At 45.4% G+C, this 23,673-nt stretch overlaps 1 protein-coding gene across 2 annotated transcripts in view; it reads right to left on the reverse strand.

The window, feature by feature from the left end:
* epha3 (eph receptor A3) overlaps positions 1–23,673 on the reverse strand; it is a 299,166-nt gene that overhangs the window by 218,161 nt on the left and 57,332 nt on the right. For both annotated transcript variants that reach the window (XM_038801693.1, XM_038801692.1), the window contains exon 3: positions 888–1,551. In XM_038801693.1, coding sequence (XP_038657621.1) covers positions 888–1,551 — 664 coding nt within the window. The remainder of the gene's footprint in view (positions 1–887; positions 1,552–23,673) is intronic.

Genomic DNA, 23,673 nt, shown 5'->3' on the forward strand with positions numbered 1-23,673 from the left:
TAAGGAAATGGGGCAAGGCTAAAATCTGCCAGACTTTAATGGGTTTTCTGACATGCTTTGATTGAAATTGGAGTGCCTTTATGTGGACAGTTAAAAAGAATACTTTTGCCTTATCAGTGTGCCAGTACTTTAGACTAGACAATGGCCCCAGGAACTAATATGTTGAGAATTTACCATTTTACTGAATTTTAGTAAGAGATGCTCACAAGGATGTTGGCCGATTTGAATGACACTGGATCAAACTTATGTTCCAATGCACTTGCTTTATTAACTTATGGACTACTTTTTAAAAGATAAATGCATTGCCAAATTATGGTAAGGGGAGGCAAACGCTTAACCAGCTCACACAAGACACTTGTAGCCCTCAAAACCTCTAATGAGGACCAATGCTTCATCTCCCAAGGTAGCCTTGAGAACTCAACTCCTGCGAATGAATAATGTTCCTTTATTTTTTTCTGCTAAGTGCACTCAAGCAGGAACGTATGACTTTTGGGATCCCACAATCTGAAATGTGAATAATTGGAGCTCTGTAAAAATGTCAAGCGTGACCTAAGATTAGCTGCACTGTTATTAGAAAATTCAATTACATTTTCACCACCCCCCCCCCCCTCCAAATGGCTCGAAAATTATGTCAATGGATTTTTAAAAAAACAGATGTGTTGAAAAGTTGTTGGAAGCATTAAAATATAATCAGTTTTAAAGAGGGATTCCAGCTCAATGAGATTGTGACATGCTACAAATGTCTGTAGATTAGTAGCATTGCCTTGTAAACAAAGGGAATTCTGCAACTCTGTTGAAACTGATAACAGGGTTTCTGAAATGGGTTCAAATACTTTACAAACTGCTAACTGGGACGTTTTCCCAATTCTAGCCCAACTAATTGTTACCTTGGCACGTGCTTCCTCTTTCTTCATATCCAGCATTGCACAGGCACTTCCCTATTGGCACCAGCCATTCTCCATCAGTGCTGCAATACATCCTGGGTGGGTCCTCCTCCTTGGAATGATTGACACAGGAACCACGCACCTCCACAAGGGACAGTGAGTCCACCCCAGGCACTGTATCTGGGAACATAGCCAGGTTCCTGGTGATGAAAGGACACTTCTTGAAGAAGACACGCACCGACACCAAAGCAACACAGGCACCAACATCCTGAAAGGCCAAATAGAATCCTTTCTTGTTGATTGGCCCAACCTCGCGGACCTCAGTGTTCAGCTTGAGGATTCGATCGCCCAGGTCCATCTGGGTGAAACTCTCGTCTGCAGCAATGGTGTCAATTTTTACAAACTGGCTTTCTCGAAACCTAACAATTTGATCTTCATCGGACTCCATGTAATAAAGGTTGAAAGTTTCTTTACAGGATCCCAGGACCAAAGGGATGCTGTTGCAGTCCCTCAAAGTGAACTTAAGCTCGACATAAACTTTCTGAGCAGAGTTCCGTGGAATCCAATTTGTCCGCAGCCAGTTGTTCTGGTTGGGCTCCATCACATTGCAGACCTGGTAGGTGCGGATGGGTATGTAGTGCTCATCCACTCCACTGATTTCTTCCCACTGAAAAGAAAATTGAAGAAAAATTACAACATTGCAAATTTGAAACTTAAAGCTTCTTCATGTGGGCGTACATCCCTTTTCTACTTAATGTTTTCCCAATGCAACTTTCCTGGAACATTAGTTATGGCCATATATACCACAAGAAAGCACAACAGCGCCTATACTTCCTCAGGAAACTAAGGAAATTCGGCATGTCCACATTACCTCTTACCAACTTTTACAGATGCATCATAGAAAGCATCCTATCTGGCTGCATCACAGCCTGGTATGGCAACTGCTCGGCCCAAGACTGCAAGAAACTTGAGAGAGTCGTGAACACAGCCCAGTCCATCACACGGACCTGCCTCCCATCCATTGGCTCCATCTACACCTCTCGCTGCCTGGGGAAAGTGGGCAGCATAATCAAAGACCCCTCCCACCCGGCTTACTCACTCTTCCAGCTTCTTCCATCGGGCAGGAGATACAAAAGTCTGAGAACACGCACGAACAGACTCAAAAACAGCTTCTTCCCCACTGTTAACAGACTCCGAAACGACCCTCTTATGGACTCAGCTGATTAACACTACACCCCTGTATGCTTCACCCAATGCCGGTGTTTATGTAGTTACATTGTGTATCTTGTGTTACTCTATTATGTATTTCCTTTATTTTATTTTCCTGTACTTAATGATCTGTTGAGCTGCTCGAAGAAAAATATTTTTCACTGCACCTCGGCACACGTGACAATAAACAAAATCCAAATCCAATATTCAATTGAACTCCAAAGAAAGAAACCAAAGTTTCCAAACTGGACAGACTGCCAGTAATGCAAAGAAAAATGAGTGCAATTTGACATTCTGACACAGGTCCATTTAATTAATAGCATACCGTGCTGCATTAATACAGCAGACTTAAGACAGACATTGGCCGCAATTTTCCGTGGGTGCAAATCTCATATTGGCCAGAGACTCACGCGAGAGGGTCATAACAGGATTTGCCCCCCTGCACCCCCCCCCCCCCCCCCCCCCCCCCCCCCCCCCCCCCCCGCCCACCACCAGCGGCATCATCAGGTTTACGCGCAGGGAGGGCAAGAACACCGGATCTAAACCAATTTACACATTCACGGCAAACGTTCCCAACTGCCATTGTGCCGTGACTCCAATGAGAATCACTATTGGTCTCCAAAAATGGAGACCAGGTGTGATAACCACACCAAGGACTTGGATGCCATTGTAGCCCCCAGGTGGTCAGTGACATGGCAGGGCAATACCCTGGCACTGCCCCCTGGCAACCTGGCAGTGCCAACCAGGCATTGGCAGGGCTAAGGGATGGGGCATGAAGGGGCGGTGCCTGAAGAGGGCAGGGCCCAAGGGGCATGGCCTGAAGGGACAGAGCTTACAGGCTAGGAGAGTGGGCAGATGAAATACAATATCGAAAAATGTAAGGCTATGCACTTTGGAAGGAGGAAAGGAGGCATAGACTATTTTTTAATTGGGGAAATGCTTAGGAAATGAGAAGAAAGGGACTTGGGAGTCCTTCTTCATGATTCTCAGGTTCAGTCGGCAGTTAGGAAGGCAAATGCACTGTTAACATTCATGTCAAGAGGGCTAAAACATAAGACCAGGAATGTACTTCTGAGGCTGTATAAGGCTCGGGTCAGACCCCATTTGGAGTATTGTGAGCAGTTTTGGGCCCCGCATCTAAGGAAAGATGTTCTGGCCTTGGAAAGAATCCAGAGAAGGTTCACAAAAATGATCCCTGGAATGAAGACCTTGTCATATGAGGAAAAGTTGAGGACTCTCGGTCTGCACTTGTTGGAGTTTAGAAGGATGAGAGGGGATTATATTGAAACATAAAGGATACTGCGAGGCCCGGATAGAGTGGATGTGGAGAGGATGTTTCCACTCGTAGGAAAAACTGGAACCAGAAGCCACAATCTCAGATAAAGGGACAATCCTTTAAAACAGATATGAGGAGGAATTTCTTCAGCCAGAGGGTGATGTATCTGTGGAACTCTTTGCCGCAGAAGGCTGTGGAGGCCAAATCACTGAGTGTCTTTGAGACAGAGATAGATAGGTTCTTGATTAATAAGGAGATCATGGGTTATGGGGAGATGGCAGGAGAATGGGGATGAGAAAAGTATCAGCCATGATTGAATGGTGGAGCAGACTCAATGTGTCAAGTGGCCTAATTCTGCTCCTATGTCTTGTGGTCTAAGTGTGGGAAGATCTCGACAGAAAGCTTGCTTGCTTCTCTGGGCAGCAACAAGTCGGTTTTCAGTCAGAACCTGACACTGGGAAAATCCATCCATCATTCCTGATTGAGCTTCCATTTCAAACAACCACCACCAACATCCCGCCCGACTACAATCCTGGAGTTTGAAAGATGAAGGCTGGGCTGATGGTGAGGGATGATTGTTAACTGCCAGCTGCCTGTTTCTCACCAAAGAAATAGATGGCCAGAAGTTGAAATTTGGGAGAGGGTGCAACTCAGCCTGCGATCCACCTGATGCAAATTTCAGAATGAAGCGGGCAGAAAGTTGACATACTGGGGTCTTCATTCACGTGCTCTACCCGTCCAAGGTGCAAGGCAAAAAATAGCTCACACTCCCATCCAGTGGGCAGCCTTTCTGACCTTGTATGCATTATGGGTAGAAGTTGAAGGTCACTCATCCAATAAATCAAGTACTGCAAAAACCAAATAGTGGAATTGGAGAACACGTTTGGAATCCTTTCATTAATTCACAAACTTGCCCGGACCATCACTGTCAACTTTAAATAAATCAACATACCCAAAATATTTAATAGCTCGAAGAGTTTTATACCCTGAGGGGTTGTTTTCATCTGGAGACAGAGTCATGTAATGTGTTCAATGATAATATTGTATGTTTTGGATTCAGCCATTGAAAAATATGCCTTTTGTTGACTCTATTTTGATAAAAAGTGACTGAAAAACAGACCTTGTTAAAGCAGATGCTCCTTCTGCTACAGTGGTAAACCTCTTTCAGTTTCTTTCCCCAGGAGACAATAAGCAAGCTTTCTGATTTCAGGATTAAATCTGATCATTAACATTCACATTAGCTCCTTTTGGAATTATTCTTAGTGACGACAGTTGCAAGCATTTATTATTTACTTGCTCCTTCTGAGATGGATTAAACCTGAGGTTTTCCAATCACACCCAGTCTGAGCTGCTCCACAGTCCAAGAAAATATATTTGTTCAAAATTGATATTCCCCAATTTTTTGAACCAAATGCAGGTTTAAAACAAAATTCCCCCCAAATCAGGAAGCCTAATAATGAGGCTTGCTGGGCTGAATTTGATGGGGAATGGGTGGGGTGGGGATGTGGAGAGGTGAGGTGGGCTGGTGCTGGGTGACTGGGAGGTTGGGGGGGGGGGGGTTATTGCTCGTCTTCCCAACAGAAATGTTGGATGTCAGCCAATCTGCGTTAACCAATGGTCCCGCAGCAATAACACACAGCGTTCGGCATTAATGAGCTGAGAGTGTGAATTCTGCTTCTTAGCGGGAGAAAGTCCCACTCTTCAGCGCCGCCGGCTGTCCCTACAGTGCCGGGACTCGGCAATGGCCGCTGCTCGGACTGCAAACAGTCGAACAGGTGAAGGTAGCCATGGCCTTGATAGTCAGGAGAGTCCCATGTTTTGGACAGGGAATAGTTGGGGAGCCGAGGGAGGAGGGAAAGAGGGCTGGGGTGGGGGTATTTTGTAGGCCATGTGGGGAGGGAAAAAGGGGAGATATCCTTGTTGGGGGGAGTGGGGGAGGCACTTCCCTTGACGGGCACAGGGCACACCACAAAAGGCGCACGTCCCTTCCTTCCAATGTTAAAAGCAGCTCACTATTTACTGCCCGATACCAGGCGCCTGCCCACACCCGGCCATATTATGGCTTATTATTTGGGTTATTCGGCTTGGTAACAAGCTCAATTTACTTTTAAATATTTCTTTAAAAATGGTGGTTGGGCTGCTGATTTTGGTTCTTATCTACCATATTCTGATGGACAACTCAGGATATGTGTGGTGGGCCCGTCACCCCGTATACTTATCTTCCCCCCCCAACCCCCTTCCATGCTGAAAACATATCTGGGGGGGAGCTGTAAAATTCAGCCTACTGTTCCTGACTGTTTTGTTACTCGAGACTACGGTACCTACATTTGCAACGTACCTTGAAAAAGGAATCAGGTCAAAATTTACTGATTGGAGTACTGTCCACCCATTATTATTTTGGATGAATTGTTTTGTGTAATTAGGTGTTGCTAATGTGTTTACATCATGGAGTTGCCAGGCAGCTACACCAGGAATATAATTCAGGAAACTCGTGCACGTCAACATCTTGTGTTATGTTTTGACATTTGTTGGTGTGAGAACCCTTCAAACTTTGTCCTTTTGTTTCAATTAATGTAACACTTCATTATCCCGGTGAGATACCACATCTGTTATCAGTCTTTAGTACAAATGGACAAGGACAGTGTACAAGTCACTTTGAGCCCTGACTAAAGCTGTGCAACTGCTGGAAGCTGAAAGCACATTAAGACCACTTATTGTGGTCTTGCAGGTTGTGGGTTGCCGTGCAAGGAACTGCATCAAAACTTGCCTGTCTGCATTTGGAATTCCATTCAAGTTTATCATTGCTCATAGTAAAATAATACCATCATTATTAAAGATGAGAATAGGAGAGATCAGAAACCCAAAAATACGATAATGAACAGTCAATGTGGATTTCAAAAAGGAAAGTTTTGCTTGGCCAAACTCGTTGAATTTTTTGAAGAGAGAGAACAGACGAGGGTATTGTGGTAAATGTAATTTATCTGGATTTTCCAAAAAAGGCCTTTTATGAGACAGTGCATAGTGGACTAATGTATAAGGTCAGAAAATGCAAACTCAGGGGATATGTAGCAGACAGGATTTCTATGTGGCAAGACAGAAAGCAGAGAATAGGAGTAAAGGACAGTTGGACAAAGCATATGCAGTAGGTAGGAAGTGGGCTGGGACCACTGCTGTTCACAATTTATACTCATGTTTTAGACTTTAGAATCAAAAATACAATTTCTGAATTTGCAGATGACATCAAATTAGTGGAGGCGGGTGAGGATGGAGGTGTGTGGGTGGTGCTTATTAGTCAATACGGAGGAGAACTGTAAAAAAAATGACAAGATATTAACAAGCTTGCAGAGTGGGTATGGAATTGGCAATTGAATTTCAACAGAGATAAATGTGAGATTTTGGCAAGAAAAATATCAATATTGCATCTTAGAAAATAAGAGGGCTCGGGGGTACAAATGCAAAAATCACAAAAAGTAGCAACAGAGTAACAAAGCCATAAGAAAAAACAAACCAAGCACTAGGTTCTACATTTTGAGGTGTAGAACTGAAAAGTAAAGAAGTTATGCCAAACCTATATCAATCCTTGGTTAGATAACACATGGGTCGGAATATTACAGCCCGCCCATGGCGGAGGAAGCTTGCCACTGGCTGCCAGTGGGACCTTCCGGTTCTGCCGATGTCGATGGTCATTTGCGTGGCTTGCCGGTCCCACCACCGGGGAACTCATGGTCGGAATCAACTTTGGCGAGACTGGAAGATCCCATTGTTCATGTACTGCATGCAATCTGCGTTTGAAAGGTGAGAGAGGCATTGGAGATAGTGCAAAACTGGTTTATCAAGATGACACCTGAAATGCAGTTATAGCAGCCAGGAGAGGATGTGTTTCTTCTGAGACTAAGGGTAGCCACAGATGTTTTAAAATTATGAGAAGTTTTGATAAAGGAGGCACAAGATTCCATTTGTGGGGAAGATCATAATGTGATGCCGTCTGTATAAGATAGTCACCAAGAAGCCAAATAATGAATTCCGAAGAATTCAAAAGAACATGGAACTTGCTATTGCGTGAAGTGATTGAAGTGAACAGCATAGATGGATTGAAGAGGAGGTGAGGCAAGCAGAAGAGGGAGAAGGGGATAGAGGGCCTTGCTCATAGATAGATGAGGAAAGATGGAAAGAGGTTTGAGTGGAGTTTATACACTAGCAAGGTCTAGTTGGATGAATGGCTTGTTTCAGAAGAGTATATCCTTTGTAAGCTAGTCCTTTCCATATACAATATTCCAAGCATATTGGGTATTAAAATTTCCCCCCAAAATGGATGCAGGGATTGTGATGAGCGACATATCACACAAAGCCTGTGTGCTGCCTACGTATTATGATAGTGGTGTGAAGCCCAGTATTAACAGTGATGCTGAGTGGGCTGTATGCCTCAGGAGGGGGCCCAGGTTCATGCAAGCAGTGTTTAAAGCTCCAGTCTGGCTAAAGCAGCTGGTGCATGTCATAGTGGAAGAGTTGATGAACAGAAGGAGGAATGGAAATGGTGCAGCAGCCCAGGGAGCGTGTCCCAAGGTTCTCCAATCCAGCACTGGAGGCCCTCATACTGGAGGTTGATGGGAAGTCCACTTCCCTCAGGAGGCCGGAGATCCTCCAGGCAGAAACTACAAAGGCAGTGGGAGCTAATTAGACATCATTCACTCTGACGTCCTGGATGGATTGGTGTAAAATGTTCAATATCCTCACACAAATCGTCAAGGGCAGTGAATGCACCTTCGGGGCTTTTCACAGAACTTGGGGCCCATCCTTTCCATTGTGGAAATGGTGGCAAACTCCCTGAGAACACTTGCACACCTGACCATGATTGTGTTTGATGATCAATGCCTCAGCTTCCATTGCAACACAAGCAGAAGTCATCCAATGCCTAAGCACTGCAGTGGATGCTCAGACTGAGGTCATGCAGCTTGTTGACATGTAGTCTCAGAGCTCAGGGCCCAAGGAGCTTTCAGTGTCTCATAGCAGTTCACCAATCTGTGCTCTAGCAGAGAATTAGGATCACTGAGGTACTTCTCTCAGGCAGTGGCTTTGTGGGAAAGGAACCTATGTCAACAATGGCTCAATTGGTAGCACTCTTTCCTCTGAGTCACAAGATTTTGGGATGTCCCAGTACTGAGAAGTCATGAGCATAAAAATCAAGATTGACACTCCAATGCAGTACCAAGGGAGTGCTACACTGTCACACGTGTCACTTCTGAAGTGTCATCTGCTCAAGTGGGTGTAAAAGATCTCCTGGCATCACTTTGAAGCAGAGCACGGTGTTATCCACGGTGACTGGCCAATATTTACCCCTCAATCAACATCACAAGCAACAGATTAGCTGGTCCTTATCACATTGCTGCTTGTGAGAATTTGTGGTGTGTAAATTGACTGCGACATTTCTTACATTTAACAAGTGACAGTTTTTAACGTTGCGCTATATCTCAGCATCGACTGATGCACAGCCAAAGGTATCCTGCACCAGGCAGAATCTAACTATCCTGATAAAGTCATGTGCACGCTCCATCTGCTTCTCTCTGGGCAGACAGACCATAATGAACTCCCCCATCAACCTCTCTGATGCACCTGTGGATAGCAAACTGAGAATTTGCACACATCTCACCTATTGCAGCCTGGAAGAATTCTGATGTGAAGAAATTCAGACCCACGGGCACTTCACAGCCCCTGGCAACCCTGCACCAAAGCTGCAGATCTGATTGCAAGAAGTCAGAGAAGTCACAGAATTCCTACACTGTAGAAGGAGGCCATTTGGCCCATTGGGTCTACACCCAGGCCCAATCCTCCATCCTATCGTTGTAACCCCACCTAACCTGCAGATCCACGGACACAAAGATGGAATTTTAGCATGGCCAATCCAACTAACCCGCACATCTTTGGACTGTGGGAGGAAACCGGAGTACCCAGAGGAAACCCACGCAGCCACAGGGAGAACATGCAAATTCCACATAGACAGTCAACCAAGGTTAGAATTGAACATGGGTCCCTGGCGCTGTGAAGCAGCAGTGCTAACCACTGTGCCCTCGTCCACAAGAGGTGCTGGAGTTCTGGGAACACCTCCTTTGAGAAGTGCAGATGTTATGCATGCGGTTAGCCTGCACCTGGGAGAGGGCCGCGGGGGGGGGGGGGGGGGGGGGGTGTGAAGAGAGGGGGGCTGGTGATGTGTGTGAGGTAGAGGGGAATAAATTTCTGGCTGCTGCTCCTTGCTTAGGTGGAGGAAGTGAAACATTCCCGGAAAATCCTGGATGGATAAGACTTTCTGTTGAGAGACCTTTCCTCTTCCCTCTGTCAGCACTTGTCCTTTTCTTTGATGTCTCTCCTCCATCCTCCTTGCTGGATCCAGCCCCTGGTGAATGGTAACTATAACATCCATGACTGTCAAGAACCCTTGCAGTCACAAGCAGCACCTTCTCCACACGCAGCACCACTTGCTGCAGACTTCAGTCAATTTAACCAACTCCACAAAACATTCAGCTGTTCCACAAACCCAAACAGAGCTTGTTGAAACTAGTCATTACCGAACCTGTAAATTGTTAAATGACCCTAAAGTCTTTCTGACGTTGAGTGCATGTATCTGACCAGTCAGCTCAAGAGGTTTGACGCTGTCAATCGCTTTATGAAAGAGCACTCTGGAATAAGGACCGTCTCAGGACTCTACTCCAGTTCTTGGAGATTTATGGGTACTATATGGAGCAGAGAAGTTGCCCCACACAATTTGTATCATCATTTGTGAGAAATAAGCTCACAATTCATTAGATTTAATGACTTATTTGTGGGATCCACAACTGTTCAGTGGGTGAGAGCACCGGCGTTGCCTGGTGAGGGGATTATAATTGCCCCACTTGCCCCTTCAGGTAAGTAGACAAAATAACAACTTGGGTTCTGGCTATTGAGCTGGAAACCTGCTGGAAGTTGTGTATGAGTGTCAGAAGAACAACAAAGAACAAAGAAGGAATTCAAATTTGCCCACTACAAAAACCAAAAACATTACAGCACAGGAACAGGCCCTTCAGCCCACCAAACCTGTGTCGATCCAGATTCCTTATTTGATCAAATAGTGTACCAGTGATCACTTGTAAATAGAATGGGCACAAAGGAGGGTACTGGAGTGCTGCTACAGCCTACAAGATTTTATCTCACCATGGGGTACAGATTTATGGTAGTTTGCAAAAGTAGCAATGGAGACATGAGGCAAAATGTTTTCACACAGCAAATGGTTAAGATCTGGGGTGCACTGCCTGAGACTGTGGTGGGAGCAAGTTCAAACAAAATTAAAAGGAGGCACGTGCAGGGTTACAGGTAAAAGGCAGGAGAATGGTACTAGGTGAGTTGCTAATTCGGGGGGGGGGGGGGGGGGGGTCAGCACAGACATGACAGGCCAAATGGTCTCCTTCAGCTCTGTAACATTTCAGTGATTCTATGATCCTGTGCATCAGAATTTCCCGGAAAAGAAGCAATAAAATGGAGGGGGGAAAAAATCCAGGTTCTTGTCTCTGTCACGGACAGTATTTATGTGTTTTCTTACTGTCTATGATCAGTGTATTCTGTCTGTCAGTGTGTGTGTGTGTTTTCTTACCCTCAAGAGTGATTGTAACAATTTGCAACAAGCTTTTTGTGAAATTAAAAAAATAAGGAAAGTCACTTGCCTTCGAAGTTTAAAAATTCACTCGACTGAGCCACACATTCACACACAGGTGAGGGGGAACATATATAATGACAATTTATGGTTGTCTCAGTCTCTTTCATAGCAGGCCTGTATTTCTTAGATGAGTGAATGCTTTGTTTGAAGTGAAGTTCTTGTAAAGCAGGGGGATTTTTAGCGATCTGCAAAGCCTCTTGTCAGCAAATTTGTAGGAGGTTGCTTCTCAGGTGAACTTGCAGTCAGTACAGGTTGGAGAGGAGTCTTTCTCCCACCTTCAGGTCATAGATGTTTATTATATTAGCTGCTTAGTGACTTGCAGCTGGTTTGATAGCTGTCTGATGGATTTCCTTCCACATGACAGTTTCATGTTACTTTAAAAGCCAGCAACAAACATGGCTGTTGCACCATGTGGCGTGTTCTAAGTTCAAAGTCCTTTTCCAAATAAAGTGGATGGCCAAGTTGATTAAAGAGCCTGTGCGCTGACTTTCACATCCTGAGAGTTTGAGACCGATGGTGTATTTTATCTGAATGACCCATTCAATTTTAAATTATGCTTTTGAATTTGTTTCAGGAAAAGGCATTGAGTCAGCATCAGTTCCCAAAGTTCCTTTATTTCCCCCCCCCCCCCCCCCCCCCCCCGAGACAGGGGAGTATTGCAATCAACAAGAGAAGTCAGGTGATCCTCAGGCAGTCTTTGTTTTGTAGCCTTTTGTGTATAAGTTCATAATGTACTGGAACATGACACCAAATTCCAAACAATTACATATAGAATGCATATGTAATGTGGGATTCAAAAAAACAATTCAATAAGAATACAATAATGAGGGTTTTATGATTCCTGACATCAGATGGTGAATGGGTTTGTTGCCTCTCACAATTTTTAATTGGTACAGCAGAATTTTCATCCGTTTTCCAATGATTCAGCTTGCCGGTGATCTGCCCCAAATGTCACGGTCCTGTTGTATAAGCAATGTCATGAACCACAGCTGCTGACCCCAGTCTCCTTCAGTCTGACATAAATGCAAATGACAGACCGAAAGAAATTCAATTAATTTGGGCTATTTGCAATGTATTTGTGTTCATCGCTGTGCATACAGTTGTGCCAGACCACAGCCTAGATATTTGCAGCTATCTGCCAGACAATCACTCTGGCACATTCATTTCCTGCCTTCTTGTGGCAGGATGGGACTTGGCCTGGCCTCGTGATTCAAGCCAACAGAAATCACTGGATAATTACACAACCTGGAAGCTTCCTATCAACTTGTCAACTGCCCCAGGAGCCTCGCACACACCATCATGCCTCCCGTCACAGCCTTCGTCAGATCGGCCTTCTTGAAAGTGAACCCACGGAAAGCAAAGGGTTCTGATGGAATCCCTGGTTGTGCACTCCGATCCTGCGTGGACCAACTAGCGGGTGTGTTCGCGGACATCTTCAACCTCTCCCTGCTCTGTTCTGAGGTTCCCACCTGCTTCAAGAAGACCACCATCATACCAGTGCCAAAGAAGAACCAGGCAACGTGTCTCAATGACAACCGTCCGGTGGCCCTGACCGATCATAATGAAGTGCTTTGAGAGGTTGGCCATGAGACACAGCAACTCCCAGAATGCCTTGATCCACTGCAGTTCACATACCACCACAACCGGTCCACAGCAGACGCTAGCTCCCTGGCCCTACACTCATCTCTGGACCATCGCGACAACAGGACTCCTACGTCAGACTTCTATTCATTGACCACAGCTCCGCCTTCAACGCCATAATCCCAGCCAAACTCGTATCAAAGCTCCAAAACCTAGGACTTGGCTCTCCCTCTGCAACTGGATCCCTGACTTCCTGACCCATAGACCACAATCAGGAAGGATAAACAACACCACCTCCGCCACGATAGTCCTCAATAGTGGGGCCCCGCATGGCTGCATACATAACTCCCTATACACACATGACTGTGTGGCAAAATTTGGCTCCAACTCCATCTACACGTTTGCTGATGACACGACCATAGTGTTCGGGTCTCGAACAACGATGAGTCAAGGTACAGGAGGGAGATAGAGAACTGAGTGGCATGGTGCAATGACAACAATCTCTCCCTCAACCGCAATAAAACTAAGGAGCGGGTCATCGGCTTCAGGTAGCAAAGTATCGTACACACCCCTCTCTGCATCAATGGTGCCGAGGTGGAGATGATTGTCAACTTCAAACTTCTAGGTGTGCGCTTCACCAACAATCTGTCCTGGTTCACTCACATTGATGCTACAACCAAGAAAGCACAACAGCACCTATACTTCCTCAGGAAACTAAGGAAATTTGGCACGTTCACATTGACTCTTACCAATTTTTACAGATGCATCATAGAAAGCATCCTATCTGGCTGCATCACAGCTTGGTATGGCAACTTCCCGGTCCATGACCGCAAGAAAGTACAGAGAATCATGAACACAGCCCAGTCCAACATGCAAACCAACCTCCCATCCATTGACTCTGTCTACACCTCCCTCTGGCTTGGGAAAGCGGGCAGCCAGTTTATTTTCTCTTCCAACCTCATCCATCGGGCAGGAGATACAAAATTCTGAGACAATGCACTAACAGATTCAAAAACAGCTTCTCCCCCGCTGCTACCAGACTCCTGAATGACCCTCTTATGGACTGAAGCATGGTTAAAGGATGGTCACGACTGGGAGTTAAATATCCGAGGGTATCAAACTATTCGGAAGGACAGAGTGGATGGTAAGGGAGGTGGTGTTGCTCTGTTATTTAAGGATGACATCCGGGCAATAGTAAGGGATGACATCGGTGCTATGGAGGATAAGGTTGAATCCATTTGGGTGGAAATCAGGAATAGTAAGGCGAAAAAGTCACTGATAGGAGTAGTCTATCGGCCACCAAATAGTAACGAGATGGTGGGGCAGGCAATAAACAAAGAAATAACTGATGCATGTAGAAATGGTACAGCAGTTATCATGGGGGATTTTAATCCACATGTCGATTGGTATAACCAGGTTGGTCAAGGCAACCGTGAGGAGGAGTTTATAGAATGTATCCGCGATAGTTTCCTAGAACAGTATGTAATGGAACCTACGAGGGAACAAGCGGTCCTAGATCTTGTCCTGTGTAATGAGACAGGATTGATTCATGATCTCATAGTTAGGGATCCTCTCGGAAGGAGCGATCACAATATGGTGGAATTTAAAATACAGATGGAGGGTGAGAAAGTAAAATCAAATACTAGTGTTTTGTGTTTAAACAAAGGAGATTACAAGGGGATGAGAGAAGAACTAGCTAAGGTAGACTGGGAGCTAAGACTTTATGGTGGAACAGTTGAGGAACAGTGGAGAACCTTCCAAGCGATTTTTCACAGTGCTCAGCAAAGGTTTATACCAACAAAAAGGAAGGACGGAAGAAAGAGGGAAAATCGACCGTGGATATCTAAGGAAATAAGGGAGAGTATCAAATTGAAGGAAAAAGCATATAAAGTGGCAAAGATTGCTGGGAGATTAGAGGACTGGGAAATCTTTAGGGGGCAACAGAAAGCTACTAAAAAAAACTATAAAGAAGAGTAAGATAGAGTATGAGAGTAAACTTGCTCAGAATATAAAAACAGACAGAAAACGTTTTTACAAATATATAAGGCAAAAAAGAGTGGCTAAGGTAAATATTGGTCCTTTAGAGGATGAGAAGGGAGTTTTAATAATGGGAAATGAGGAAATGGCTGAGGAACTGAACAGGTTTTTTGGGTCGGTCTTCACAGTGGAAGACACAAATAACATGCCAGCGACTGATAGAAATGAGGCTATGACAGGTGAGGACCTTGAGAGGATTGTTATCACTAAGGAGGGAGTGATGGGCAAGCTAATGGGGCTAAAGGTAGACAAGTCTCCTGGCCCTGATGGAATGCATCCCAGAGTGCTAAAAGAGATGGCTAGGGAAATTGCAGATGCACTAGTGATAATTTACCAAAATTCACTAGACTCTGGGGTGGTCCCGGTGGATTGGAAATTAGCAAACGTGATGCCACTGTTTAAAAAAGGAGGTAGGCAGAAAGCAGGAAATTATAGGCCAGTGAGTTTAACTTCGGTAATAGGGAAGATGCTGGAATCTATCATCAAGGAAGAAATTGCGAGGCATCTGGATAGAAATTGTCCCATTGGGCAGACGCAGCATGGGTTCGTTAAAGGCAGGTCATGCCTAACTAATTTAGTGGAATTTTTTGAGGACATTACCAGTGCAGTAGATAACGGGGAGCCGATGGATGTGGTATATCTTGATTTCCAGAAAGCCTTTGACAAGGTGCCACACAAAAGGTTGCTGCATAAGATAAAGATGCATGGCATTAAGGGTAAAGTAGTAGCATGGATAGAGGATTGGTTAATTAATAGAAAGCAAAGAGTTGGGATAAATGGGTGTTTCTCTGGTTGGCAATCAGTAGCTAGTGGTGTCCCTCAGGGATCCGTGTTGGGCCCACAATTGTTCACAATTTACATTGATGATTTGGAGTTGGGGACCAAGGGCAATGTGTCCAAGTTTGCAGATGACACTAAGATGAGTGGTAAAGCGAAAAGTGCAGAGGATACTGGAAGTCTGCAGAGGGATTTGGATAGGTTAAGTGAATGGGCTCGGGTCTGGCAGATGGAATACAATGTTGACAAATGTGAGATTATCCATTTTGGTAGGAATAACAGCAAACGGGATTATTATTTAAACGATAAAATATTAAAGCATGCCGCTGTTCAGAGAGACTTGGGTGTGCTAGTGCATGAGTCACAGAAGGTTGGTTTACAAGTGCAACAGGTGATTAAGAAGGCAAATGGAATTTTGTCCTTCATTGCTAGAGGGATGGAGTTTAAGACTAGGGAGGTTATGTTGCAATTGTATAAGGTGTTAGTGCGGCCACACCTGGAGTATTGTGTTCAGTTTTGGTCTCCTTACTTGAGAAAGGACGTACTGGCGCTGGAGGGTGTGCAGAGGAGATTCACTAGGTTAATCCCAGAGCTGAAGGGGTTGGATTATGGGGAGAGGTTGAGTAGACTAGGACTGTACTCGTTGGAATTTAGAAGGATGAGGGGGGATCTTATAGAAACATTTAAAATTATGAAGGGAATAGATAGGATAGATGCGGGCAGGTTGTTTCCACTGGCGGGTGACAGCAGAACTAGGGGGCATAGCCTCAAAATAAGGGGAAATAGATTTAGGACTGAGTTTAGGAGGAACTTCTTCACCCAAAGGGTTGTGAATCTATGGAATTCCTTGCCCAGTGAAGCAGTTGAGGCTCCTTCATTACATGTTTTTAAGGTAAAGATAGATAGTTTTTTGAAGAATAAAGGGATTAAGGGTTATGATGTTCGGGCCGGAAAGTGGAGCTGAGTCCACAAAAGATCAGCCATGATCTAATTGAATGGCGGAGCAGGCTCGAGGGGCCAGATGGCCTACTCCTGCTCCTAGTTCTTATGTTCTTATGTTCTTATGAACTGATCTCTCCACACATCTTCTCTACTGAATAGTACCACACTCCATATGCTTCACCCGATGTCTATATCTATGTATTTACAGTGTGTAGCTATCATATGTCTTATATTTTTCATGTATGGAACAATCTGTCTAGACTTTATGCAGAACAATATTTTTCACTGTACCTCGGTACACGTGCCAATAAACTCAAATCCAATCCAAATCCAAACAAGCAAGGGGCAAGATCGCCCGCTGGGTCACCCAAGGGGAGGATTCCAAAGATTGATGGGGTATGGTGGGGAGGAATAGACCTCTCTATCCTCAAGTCTACTCCACCATTCAATAAGATCATGGTTGATCTGATTGTAACCTCAACTCGACATTCCTGCCTTCCCCCGATAACTTTTCGCTGCCCTGTTCAACAAGAATCTATCTAGTTCTGCCTTAAAATAATTCAAAGACTCTACTTCCTCTACCTTTTGAGGATGAGAGTTCCAGACACTCACAACCCTCTGAGAAAAAACATTTCCTCTATTCTGTGTCTTAAATATTTGACCCCCTATTTTTTATCAGTGACTCCTAGTTCTGGATTTTCTCATAAGATGAAACACAGGGTGATCCAACGGCCATGCTGGGCCCGAAAAGCAGCTGGCCACAGCGCAGTGTGGCTGGTGAAAGCCGGGAGACACTGCTCCCAGGATCGACCCAGCTTGCCATGCCTTGCGAGGTCCAACGTGGTCTCTCAAGACGTTGTAAAGGGAATCCCGCGCACATTGGGTGGGATCACTTTTTGCCAAATCTGAAGATTAGAGCGAGACAGTAAGCCTCAGTCCTATGTGCAGATTCCCGAGGTACCGGAGATTTTGGGATTCAACCCCTTCGCCTCGGAGACCTCGGGCGAGCGTTTAAAATGGAAAATGTTTGTTTTTTTGGAATGTGCAGAGAGCTCATCATAGAATCACAGAATGGTCTTGGCACAGAAGGAGGCCATTTAGCCAGTCATGTCTCTGTCCGCTCTCTGCAAGAGCAATTCAACTGTTGCCACTCCCCCACTCTTTCCCCATAACCCTGCACAGTTTCCGATTCTGGTACCAATCGAATTCCCAATTGAACCTGCCTCCACCACACTCTCAGGCAGTGCATTCTGGATCCTAACCACTCGCTGTGTGAAAGAGCTTCTCCTCCTGTCTCCATTGCTTCTTTTGCCATCAACTTAAATCTGTGCCCCCGATTCACGATCCTTCCACCAATGGGAACGACTTCTCCATATCAATTCTGTCCCGACCCCTCATGATTTTGAATACCATTATCAAAACTCCAATCAGCCTTCACTTCTCCAAGGAGAATGGACCCAGCTTCTCCAATCTTCCATGTAATGGAGTCCTTCAACCCTGGAACCAGTCTCATGATTCTTCCCTGATACTCTCTCCAATGCCTCCGCATCCTTCCTAAAGTGGAGGAGTAGAAGTTGATCAGAGAAGCCAGTTCCTGGCCTTACAATCCCAATAGATGCTTCTCCAATGGCAAGTACCATAATTTTATTAATTTCATTATTTTCATTTCATTGCGATAGATAAGCCACCCTTTGGGTCATCTGTGTCTTCACTAAGGTTCAGTTCCATCATCCTCTGCAGTCTCTCAAATAACACAGGCAAGTTTACTTCATGCATATTTCATCGTTGGTACCAGGTCGACATGAAAGGATTGTTTGATTGAAATAAAAGTATTTGAAGCACAAATAATGAAACAATCTGTTTGTAGTAATATCACAGCTGTAATTACATTCAGTATAACACTGTGTGATGTCTTTAGAGCGCATTCTCCGACTGTGAATCGCTTAGCAAGCTTGACTTTCATCTTTTGTATAACAGAGCTTTAGTCTGCTTTTTTTAAATATTGGAAAGTATGACACAATAAAAGGTCTTCCAGGTGTCACAAATTATATGTAGGGTTCAAGTAAGTGGATATTATGGTTTTTATGCTCCTTTTGAACATCTTTCCGAGTGCCACCCTGGGCACTGATGTGTGAGCTGCACAATAGTTCATTTAAATAAAATCTGCCAGAACCTCCATCTCCTAACATTGAACTCCCCACTGCACCCTCCCTGTACCATCACCTTGTGAGCAGTTGGGTTAATAGAAATAAAAGCGACCTTCACAGACAATTGAAAGAAAAAAAATCTCAAATTCTAGTGTTGATTTGAGCCACGTTCTTTCCAGTCTCCGTGCAACCGATTCAGACATAATTAGCTTAGCACTGAGGAACTCATTAAGCTATCAGTTCAACAACAAGCTAGCCTAAGACGACACATTTCAACCCATAGACTGCTGTCATGATAACATAATCTGAAGCAACATGGAATGGTGCCATCAAATGCTGTTAAAAATAGTCCACTGCACAGAACAGGGACAAACAATTTCATGCAGAATTCAGCCGCCTGGAAACGAAAATGGATCAGGTTTCTCATCGTTCTACGATGGATTTACATACAACCCCCCCCCCCCCCCCCCCCCACCCCACTTAACACAGAACAAATAATTGCTTTTTGTTAAATATACAAATGCAAATACAGTAAAGCAATATTTAAATTATGCACGTTACAGCTTGAACTTGATTTGTAATGTTAATTTGTGGGGTGGTATTTGAGCAACCCCACTAACAAGGGGACTCTCATATTGACATAAGTTTGTTTCCCACGCTTGGCTAAGACAGGAAAACTCCAAAGCACACAGGATTCTTCAGACTCCATTTCAGAAATCCCTGGGAGGTCATTTCATACGTTTTACAAAGTCAGAAATAATAAAGCAGTCTCCAAAATTCTCCAACGTTCTTTGAAAGGGAGAGAATTCTTAATGAGTGACCGGTGGTATTATATCATTAAGGATATCGCCCAGACTGTCACCTAAATGCCACTGGATCACTTTCATTTGTTTCAGCTCCTCATGACAACTTGGCACTAGGGAAATTTCTTTTTACATTTCAGTACGATTACTGATTTTTTTTCCCACATGATTTCATAGCTACTCTGCCTCACATTTTGTTTTTAATTCATTTGCGCAGTGTGAACGTCGCTAGCAAGGTCAGCATTTATTGCCCATCTCTAATTGTCCTTGAGAAAGTGATGGTGAGCTGCCTCCTTAAACTGCTGCAGTCTGTGTTGTAAATGTGCATGGTCAATAGGGGCTCTGTTGAGCATTGTGCCCCAATATTCTTCCCTCCCCCTCTCAATCTTTTCCCAGAGACTTTACCGACAAAACATGTTTAAATTGTCCTGTAGCTGCCTGGGCCTCAAAGCATGTGAACCTGTGCTGCCTCACGGCACCGAGGTCAAAGGTTCGATCCCAGTTCTAGATCACTATCCGTGTGGAGTTTGCACATTCTCCCGTGTTTGCGTGGGTTTCACCCCCACAACCCAAAGATGTGCAGGGTAGGTGGATTGGCAATGCTAAATTGCCCCTTAATTGGAAAAAATGAATTGGGTACCGTAAATTTATTCAAAATAAAAGCATGTCAACCTGGATGGTGAGGAGGAGATATCTGTATGATCCTGTTGCACCTTTGCACCAAAGCATGCCAGCCCCCGGGGCAGGTACCTGTAGTTGTGGATCAGCGTTCAGGCAGCTTCCAGGCTCAAATCGATAGGCCGCAAAAGGTCATACGTAATTGCACAAGGTTCCCCTTTCTTTCTACATTGCACCATCAGAACCTCTTCTCTGAAGGAGTCCCAGGTCTAGCACAAGCTTCTCCCAAGATACCACAAAGAGGAATAGGGAACAGGAGTAGATCATTTACCCTCTCAAACCTGTTCTGCCATTTAATGACTAATCTTGGTTGATCTTTGTGGTAACCCCGTCCACTTGCCTTGGCTCCATGCCCTTATTATACCCTTGTCCAGTAAAATTCTATTGATCACAGATGCATAAGTAAACCATTCAGGTAGATTTTCAGCCCGTGTTAGCCATCAGCGAGAATGGCGGCGAATGTACAAAATCCGGTGAGAATAAGGAGTGAAGGGGTCAGTCCCGGAATCTCGGGGGAGGAAGGGACGCTCACCCATCTTAACGGCCCCTCATGGCTGTGAGCCTCTCTGTTTAAAGGGGTCTGGTGGCTGGTGTGCAGACAGCGCTTCCTGGGTTCTCCTTGCTGGACTTGTGGCAATGTCACCAGTGAGGCATTGCCCTTCTGGAGGGACAGTTGGAAAGCGGGTGTGGGCAGGTGAATTCACAGGGTCAGCACAGGGGGTAACTGTGAGGTCCTTGGGTGGGGTTCCTGTGAAATGCCAGGCTGTATGGGCAGATTGGGCGACTCTGACAAGGGGTGGTTCGTAGCTTAATGAGGGCTGAAGACGCTCACACATGGGAGAAAAAGTGCAGTCAGGACGAACCCTTAACCTCAGGCTGCACTTTGAAGCCAGAGTGCATGAGATGCTTGGAAATGCAAGTCCAGGCTGCCAGGGTTCATTGTCTGGGTGGATGGCTGTTCACGTTGGAAGTCGCATTTAATCCACAGTGCATGAAAGCTGGGGAGATGCGGGTGTCCTCTAATGATAATCTGACTGTAAATTTCAGTCTTCACATGAATCAGGTGGACCCTGCCTACCACTGGGGGAAGCCAGTTGCTTAATTAACTCACTGACCCTTCCATGATGAGTCAATTGTGCTAGCGTAGTCAGCATTGCAATGCATGAGTGTGCGACTGCATTGCTGCCTCATGGCGCCGAGGTCCCAGGTTCGATCCCGGCTCTGGGTCACTGTCCGTGTGGAGTTTGCACATTCGCCCCGTGTTTGCGGGGATTTTGCCCCCACAACCCAAAGATGTGCAGGTTAGATGGATTGGCCATGCTAAATTGCCCCTTAATTGGAAAAAATGAATTGGGTACCCTAAATTTATTCAAAATAAAAGCATGTCAACCTGGATGGTGAGGAGGAGATATCTGTATGATCCTGTTGCACCTTTGCACCAAAGCATGCCAGCCCCCGGGGCAGGTACCTGTAGTTGTGGATCAGCGTTCAGGCAGCTTCCAGGCTCAAATCGATAGGCCGCAAAAGGTCATACGTAATTGCACAAGGTTCCCCTTTCTTTCTACATTGCACCATCAGAACCTCTTCTCTGAAGGAGTCCCAGGTCTAGCACAAGCTTCTCCCAAGATACCACAAAGAGGAATAGGGAACAGGAGTAGATCATTTACCCTCTCAAACCTGTTCTGCCATTTAATGACTAATCTTGGTTGATCTGTGTGGTAACCCCGTCCACTTGCCTTGGCTCCATGCCCTTATTATACCCTTGTCCAGTAAAATTCTATTGATCACAGATGCATAAGTAAACCATTCAGGTAGATTTTCAGCCCGTGTTAGCCATCAGCGAGAATGGCGGCGAATGTACAAAATCCGGTGAGAATAAGGAGTGAAGGGGTCAGTCCCGGAATCTCGGGGGAGGAAGGGACGCTCACCCATCTTAACGGCCCCTCATGGCTGTGAGCCTCTCTGTTTAAAGGGGTCTGGTAGCTGGTGTGCAGACAGCGCTTCCTGGGTTCTCCTTGCTGGACTTGTGGCAATGTCACCAGTGAGGCATTGCCCTTCTGGAGGGACAGTTGGAAAGCGGGTGTGGGCAGGTGAATTCACAGGGTCAGCACAGGGGGTAACTGTGAGGTCCTTGGGTGGGGTTCCTGTGAAATGCCAGGCTGTATGGGCAGATTGGGCGACTCTGACAAGGGGTGGTTCGTAGCTTAATGAGGGCTGAAGACGCTCACACATGGGAGAAAAAGTGCAGTCAGGACGAACCCTTAACCTCAGGCTGCACTTTGAAGCCAGAGTGCATGAGATGCTTGGAAATGCAAGTCCAGGCTGCCAGGGTTCATTGTCTGGGTGGATGGCTGTTCACGTTGGAAGTCGCATTTAATCCACAGTGCATGAAAGCTGGGGAGATGCGGGTGTCCTCTAATGATAATCTGACTGTAAATTTCAGTCTTCACATGAATCAGGTGGACCCTGCCTACCACTGGGGGAAGCCAGTTGCTTAATTAACTCACTGACCCTTCCATGATGAGTCAATTGTGCTAGCGTAGTCAGCATTGCAATGCATGAGTGTGCGACTGCATTGCTGCCTCATGGCGCCGAGGTCCCAGGTTCGATCCCGGCTCTGGGTCACTGTCCGTGTGGAGTTTGCACATTCGCCCCGTGTTTGCGGGGATTTTGCCCCCACAACCCAAAGATGTGCAGGTTAGATGGATTGGCCATGCTAAATTGCCCCTTAATTGGAAAAAATGAATTCGGCACTCTAAATTTTTTTTAAATGAGTGTGGGACTCATTGTCACCCACTGATTAACAGTTAGGCAGCATGCGGTCTCCACTGGCACCCTCAAAGCCCATTGGGCACCACAGGGCCTTATTGACCCCTTTAATCACATTTTGGTTTGATGTTTTAGGTTTCATTTATGATTCACTTTTTGTTGAAAGCAGTTTTCCTTTAAAGGACTGTTCCTTGAATTTGTATCTCAGTTTTTTGATTTATTTTACTTGGTTATTTGTGTTCATCAAATATTTGGAAGCATTGCCCCCATGCACTGAACTCCAAGGCTAATAACCATGTCCACATAACAGAGAGGTAGCACAGATGTGGCCACCAACGCAAGGCGTTATAGTGAATGTGCTCTTTGATCACCCCAGCAGGCAGAGTCTCGTTCCCCTGTGATGTTAGACCCAGATCCACTTAGTGCACTCAATTGCCCTCATTCCTCATCCTTGGAGGAGTTATGTATCTCGCTGAGGATCTCAAGGGTCAAAGTGCTTCTGTCAGGTGGAGATGAGAGGTACAGCTGTGGAGAAGTGGATACTGTGTGACAGGCGAGGGAGTGAGGCTCATTGGAAAGCACTCACTTAGGGGGATGCGCATGGGTGGATGTCCCAGATCCTGAGAGGACTGTGGGTCAGGCCATTGTCAGGACTCCTCAACGCTCATATTGTTGTTCTCTTCCTTTTAGATTTTGGTTCTGGAGAATCATGGATCCAGACGAGCTGGCAATTGTTTTGATTGCTATCAACCAGCAGAGTCAGCAACGTGCGACTGCACGCAGCCAGAATCAGCAGCCTGCAGAGGAGGAGAAGGAGGAGGTTGGGTTAGTTGATCTTCCGGGAGCAGAACCACACATGGAGGAGCTTCGGAGGAGACACTACCGACCA

The sequence above is a fragment of the Scyliorhinus canicula genome, chromosome 7 (genome assembly GCF_902713615.1).
Source record: "Scyliorhinus canicula chromosome 7, sScyCan1.1, whole genome shotgun sequence".
Lineage (NCBI taxonomy): Eukaryota > Metazoa > Chordata > Chondrichthyes > Carcharhiniformes > Scyliorhinidae > Scyliorhinus > Scyliorhinus canicula.